The sequence below is a fragment of the Glandiceps talaboti genome, chromosome 7, assembly GCF_964340395.1.
Source record: "Glandiceps talaboti chromosome 7, keGlaTala1.1, whole genome shotgun sequence".
NCBI lineage: Eukaryota > Metazoa > Hemichordata > Enteropneusta > Spengelidae > Glandiceps > Glandiceps talaboti.
In genome coordinates, this window is record NC_135555.1 from 24,296,622 (window position 1) to 24,303,294 (window position 6,673).

Here is a 6,673-nt window from a genome sequence, read left to right on the forward strand (position 1 = left end):
TCTGGGGTTCTGAAATGATTCATCTATGATATATGGGGTTCTGAAATGATTCATCTATGATATCTGGGGTTCTGAAGTGGTTCATCTATGATATCATGGTTCTGAAATGATTCATCATCGCGCACAAAGTTGGCTTATGGTGTGATTGTGCATGTCTTTGCTACGCTGTAATAATGTTTATATTTTAATATAACAGTGGGATAGACCGAGTATGTTCGTTATTATGGATCGCTGGGTTCTTTACTATGATATAACAGTGGGGCAGACTGTGTGTGTTCGGTATAATGGAATTTTAGGATCAGTACAATGTATAGTGGTATAGAAATCGATTCATTATACGAACCTATATCAGTCATCCACCACTGTAATTACACAATCGTGTACAGGCTGGTGCCAATGAATTCCATAGTGAAACTGTTTGGCAATAATCACACTTTCATTGATTTCTTTATTACTCATTTATAATAGCATTTATAGAGTCGGATAATCACTATATTATTATTTAGAATTATAGATATGTTACTTCGCATAGACCTTTTATATATTGCTTTTTCCAGTTGACCAACTACATAAAGACGCCTCTCTGTGTAGTGTTTGCAATTGTACGGAGAGAGAAGGAGAAGACGGTCCCAAACGGCTTTCCATACATTTAACATCCTTCTTCATCAACAACTTGTTTTTTTTGTAAAACATGTAAATTACATGTAATATTAACCAATATGTTTTTGGGGAACAAACTGTCATATCCAAGTAACGGGGACACCAATGAAAGACGTTTTGACCGTGTACTCTATCAGAGACGGATCTATGCATGTACGTGCTGTATGTATCACACATACATAACTCATAACTGTCAATGTCCGTAGTAATAGTTTGCTGCATTGTTACTTTTAGTGTAACTGTTCAATTCTATTCAATTTAATACAATTCGATATCTAATCATAGTACGCTACCAGTAGCTTGACCTACCAGGACATTATCCAAATACTACTACCTTTTATTCTTGTTTGATACCTTAAACAACTATTGTCATATTGACTGAAACTTTAACAATTGTGATATTGATCTAATGCACTTAGATACTTTTCAATGACACCAATTGTCTCTGTATAATAATAGATAACACATTCCTTTACTAGTACGGGTAACGGTGCTGTATGGCGAACACAATTTGACAAAAAAATAACATTAAATTCTAATTTCATATTTGTTGAGAAGTCCATGTTACAGCAGTACTTTAATGTAACGAATTGTAATAATCCCCAGATAGACATGAGACACACCTTCATTTATAAACGTGTCAATGTATTTGACATCAAAAGTATAAATAAGTTATATTACTGCCCTTTTACAATTCGAACTCTCAGATGCTGTGTGTGTGTGTGTGTGTGTGTGTGTGTGTGTGCGGGGGTGGGGGTTTCCATTGATTGTATCGGTAATATTCATTCTTAGATTAGCATTCGGTGATTTTTTTATTTCAAATGGTGAAATGTCGTAGATTATAAAAACTACTGTATGGCCATTAATTGAACGTCATAGCAAACAAAGTGATAAAATACTACCTTTTGAAGTCGATACAAAGGTATTGTGCGTTTTGCATGACCGTTGACACACACACACACACACACACACACATACATACATGCATGCACAGTAACATACATACATACATACATACATACATACATACATACATACACATACATGCATACATACATACATGCATGCACAGTAACATACATACATACATACATACATACATACATACATACATACATACATACATACATACACACACATGCATACATACATACATACATACATACATACACACACATGCATACACACATGCACAGTCACATACATACATACATACATACATACATACATACATACATACATACATACATACATACATACACACATGCATACACACATGCACAGTCACATACATACATACATACATACATACATACATACATACATATAATATATTTAAACAATTGAGAACGGAAGTATGCATGTAGTATTGTATTACTTTATTGGTTGTCTTATCAATAGACATTAGATGATACACAAAACCATAATAGGGATAAAAGTACATAGGATCGGAGAGACAGGACAGAGTGATATATGTATATAGAGAACAATAGTAGTATCTATATCGTACGTGTGATGACAGTATACGTCAGCACTAACTGACTATGCACACATGTCAACCGTGGCTTTATCGCTACATCCCGCAGAAGTACTTGCACAGTTTTGTTCGTCACTTTTGTCAATGCAGTCACAGACCCCGTCACAGCGGCGACAAGCATCGACGCACATCTTATCACTAGTACATTGGAAGTAGGGGAGGCTCTTGTCGATGTAGTCCGATTTGCAGTTGGCTGTAAATACAGAATGTATATATAAAAAAAGAAATAGTTATACGGCGTCATGCGAGATCAAAATGTTCATGATTGTTTTGTTAAAACCGAAAACCTTCACGAACAACAGTAAATCCTACCAAAGCAATTGTAAATCATTAATCACAGTGACTGTAACCATAGTGATAGTCATTGACTGGTATGAACTATATTTCCTCTCGTTTCACTGTTATTCGTCTTCAAAGTATGGACCTGAACTTATTACTACAGCGAAATAATATCCGTGGCAAACGTTTCTGCATATACTTAATGCAATAATTGTATATATGGTAATTGTATTAGCACTGGGTGAATAGTCATGATAAAACAGGTCTGCCAAAACAGTGTGACGTCATATCGTAGATTCATAATAGGTTTACTTTAAATAGATCCAAATTTTTACAACAGTTGTAATAAGCCACAGTAACTGCAACTCTTTGCTATTTCTTATTAGTTCATCAAAATATGACTGGAACCTTTATTGCGGAATGGATACTCTATTAGTCGTTAATGCGTTGTGAATAATGAATTGATGTCTGTACGAATAAAGAATGGAAGAAATGATTCGTACACACAGGTCCTGAAGTAACAGTGACAATAGACTCTTCATCAATATTCTTATATGGCTATTTAGATATCTGAAATGTATGAACAGTTTCAACTATTTAATGGTGTTCATTTGTTGCTAATTTGTCGATCATAAAGTAGTGCAACATACAAAAAATAATAACATATGGACCTTGACAACAAACAATTACAGTTACAGCTCGTGGGACTTATCTTACCTTGATGTTTTTCCGCTCCACAACTGGCTTCATCTGTTCCTCCCTGGCAGTCCAACAGACTGTCACAGAAGTAATGTTGATAGATGCACACTGGGCTGGTCCCACTGGGGCAGTCATACCTAAACTGATCAGGCATTGAAGCACATTGTTCTGCAGCTGCAAGAAAATGATAATTATATTGATTTATGCTATCGGGACCTATTTATGAAGTTTTATCAAAATATATATGATAATATTGATATAATTTTAAATATAAATTTTGGTATTGTTATATCCATATTTATTGACAGTCAAATCTAATTCTACCAGGTAGCATTCTCTCAAGAAATTGTGTTTCACTTCAAACCACGCACCTCTGCGGGAGCTGCCTGTTTATCCGAAAGATAAAATCAAGAAGAGGATAAATGTGGCGTGATCTACCAGATACCATGTGTGTCTTGCAATGCTTTATACATTGGGGAATCAGAAGGCATCTGCCCTTGGCAGAGACACTAAAAGAGCACATGCGCGACTGCAGTAGATCTACTAGCACAGCCAATACATTGTCAGTAACACCAGAGGACACCAGATCCATTGGAGTGACGTTTAAGTCTTAGAGTCTAACTGGCAGAAACGTGGTATCAAGGAGACCACTGACATCAAGAGCTGCCCTAACAACCTGAACAGAGATGAGGGACGGCAGTTTATCCGTAAGACCTACGGGAGCATTCTCCGTAATCCAATAAACATCTATCATGAGTGAACAAGACTGACTGTTTGCAGTCGAAAGCTCTCAACTTTTTAAAGCATATTGAGTGTATTGGTTAAAATTTTAGTACTCATCTCAGAACGAACTGTATATTATAAATGATAACACAACACGTGTAGAATTCCTTTCCTTCAAGTACACAGTCCTGGGTCTAATCAATCAATTCACTTTCAATTCATTTCTTCCTATGACACAAATGAGGAATTAAAAAACTCTTTCTGACGTCACAGAAACCTAGACAATCGAAAGTCGTTTGTGCCCATTTCCATTGCATCCCAAAGACGATTTTACGTTGATCATAAAGGTCATATTACATCACATTGTTGTCTCAGACTGTTGATCATCTCTATTCCACAGGAAACACATAAGCTATGATAAAGTTGTTGTCTACAAGTATGACGATATTTACGGTGTATTATGATTAGTCAGTAGGAACTTTCCTCCCATGCCAGTTTGGTGTCACAAAATGACTATATCTACCCAATATGAAATATCATCTGTTTAACAATGTCAAAATATCTCGTAAAATACTACATGCTTACTTGGATACAGTGATCGTTCATTCCGATTTGCTGAAGCAATACAGAAAACCGCAGCTATGACCAATAATTGACGAATCATTTCGAACCTATAAAAAATTAAAATGTAGAATATGTAAAACTGTGATATGAGGTTTTGAAAGACTTAAAGGCGATTAAAAACGTCCCATGTGGTATTAAATGGCCCATGGTAATAGAACACAGATGTAGCAATGCTTTATTGAGACCTGGAACTACCACACTGTGATCATGCTATGAGTCAGCAAAATTCTATCCATTTGCCAAAAATATATTTTTATCCTGAAGATAGTCTTCAAATTCGGTATAGAATATTATTAATCATAAAGAAGTAGATTATTATAATATTAAGGTTCATACTATGTAAACTAATATTTGTAAGTCATAGAAAAAATATGTTCAAAATATCATATTGTACGACGTGGTGACGGTGGCAGGAGTGGTGGAGGTGATGATGATGGTGGTGGTGATGATGATGATGATGATGACGATGACCTATTCACAGGTTGGGGAAATTAATTTGGATCATGTTTCGGGTCAATTACACGAGGTTCAACGTTGGTGCAATACAAACAATTGACAATAAATAGTGAAAAATCAAATTTTATCGTATTTAGAGGGCGCAAAAAGAAAGTAAATTTGATTGGTGATATCTCATTACAAGGCAAAAGCATCAAGGAGGAGGATGTTGTCACCTTTGTGGGAATTACTTTAGACAAACATCTCTCTTGGTCCGACCACATCGAAAAGGTAAACAAGCTAATCAGAATAAAGTGTGGGATTTTGTATAGACTTAGACATATATTACCATTACACATTTTACTACTCTTGTACAACACATTCATACTCCCCCATATCAACTATGGCCTTGAGGTTTGGGGTAACACTTATTCATCACATCTGAATCGTATATTAATGTCACAGAAAATGATTGTTCGAACAGTTTTGTTTAAATCTCCAACGGATCACTCATCTCCTTTGTTTGCTCAGTTGAATATTCTAGATGTTTTTAAACTGCATAGATATTTGATAGGTTCCTTTATTTATGGCTTGATCCATCAACTATCACCACACACTTTGTATGATTATTTTGAACCTTCACACCATAACTACAATACAAGACTCTGTTCATATCAAAATATTTATCCATATTATGCCAGAACAAACACGGGTCAGTTTTCTTTCTCCTTCTCAGGGGCAAAAATCTGGAATAGCATCCCTGTCAACATAAGATGTATCAATACGCTAAACGAATTTAAGCGATCTTATAAACAATTTCTTCTAGAAGAGTAAATTAAACCACAGTACATTTATTGTTACCATATGTTTTTCATAACTACTATGAACTCCGAGACACTATGTATTTCCTTTTGCTATATCACTTTGCTGTCAAACATTGTATATAACTATGGTAGGGGACAGGCTTGAATAGCTGTAAGCTAAATCCCGATTCCCCTATTTACCCACGAAATAGTATTTTTTTTGTATGTGTATCTGTAATGTTCATTTGTGCTTTTGGGTAAATAAAAACACTATATAAGACAGAAACGTAAATTTAAACAACTAATATTACAAAAATATTTAAAATAATGAAGCGTAAAGATGCCGTTAATATTTCCAACTTACCGATGCTCTCAATACAAATTGTGATGAATCTTCTTTACTCTGGTAGTTGTGGTGTGTTACAAAGTGTTACTACCAGGCTTTTATAAGGCACGAACGCACTAGTCCCTCCCTCGATTTGAGCTAATTAATTATTTCTCATATGCAAATCTCATCTGTCAGGTGTTCTTCTTTTACAAAATAACTTGGTTGTGACGACAGTACATAGATCTATATTAATACTATAAGACCGTGTTCAAAAGCGTTTCCCCGAAATTTATCATGTTTACAAGTCGAATTGTAATTGTTGTAAACATTTTGATATAAATGTAATTAAAGATATCATTAAGATAGGGAGGATAGTTTAAAAATCATTGAATGAATATGTAATTACTAGCAACCCCTATCAACCAATAGATATGCCACAGCAAATACCCAGTGATTTTTAGCACTTTATACAGAACTAGAAAACAATGCACACTTCGAGAAATAAAATTTATGTTCATTTTACTTTAAATTTCCAAATCATCCGAAATCTAAAATAAACCTTTCTCCCCCCCCCCCCCTGCACCG

General features: G+C 35.0%; 1 protein-coding gene across 1 annotated transcript; it reads right to left on the minus strand.

The window, feature by feature from the left end:
* Positions 1-2,053: 2,053 nt before the first annotated feature.
* Positions 2,054-6,173, minus strand: LOC144438286 (SCO-spondin-like). The gene is made up of 4 exons (XM_078127340.1): positions 6,125-6,173; positions 4,484-4,569; positions 3,194-3,349; positions 2,054-2,390 (listed from the first exon to the last, which is right to left on the minus strand). The coding sequence occupies exons 2-4, from the start codon at positions 4,560-4,562 to the stop codon at positions 2,203-2,205; spliced, it is 423 nt and encodes a 140-aa protein (XP_077983466.1). The 5' UTR covers positions 4,563-4,569; positions 6,125-6,173; the 3' UTR covers positions 2,054-2,202.
* Between the last annotated feature and the right edge of the window lie 500 nt (positions 6,174-6,673).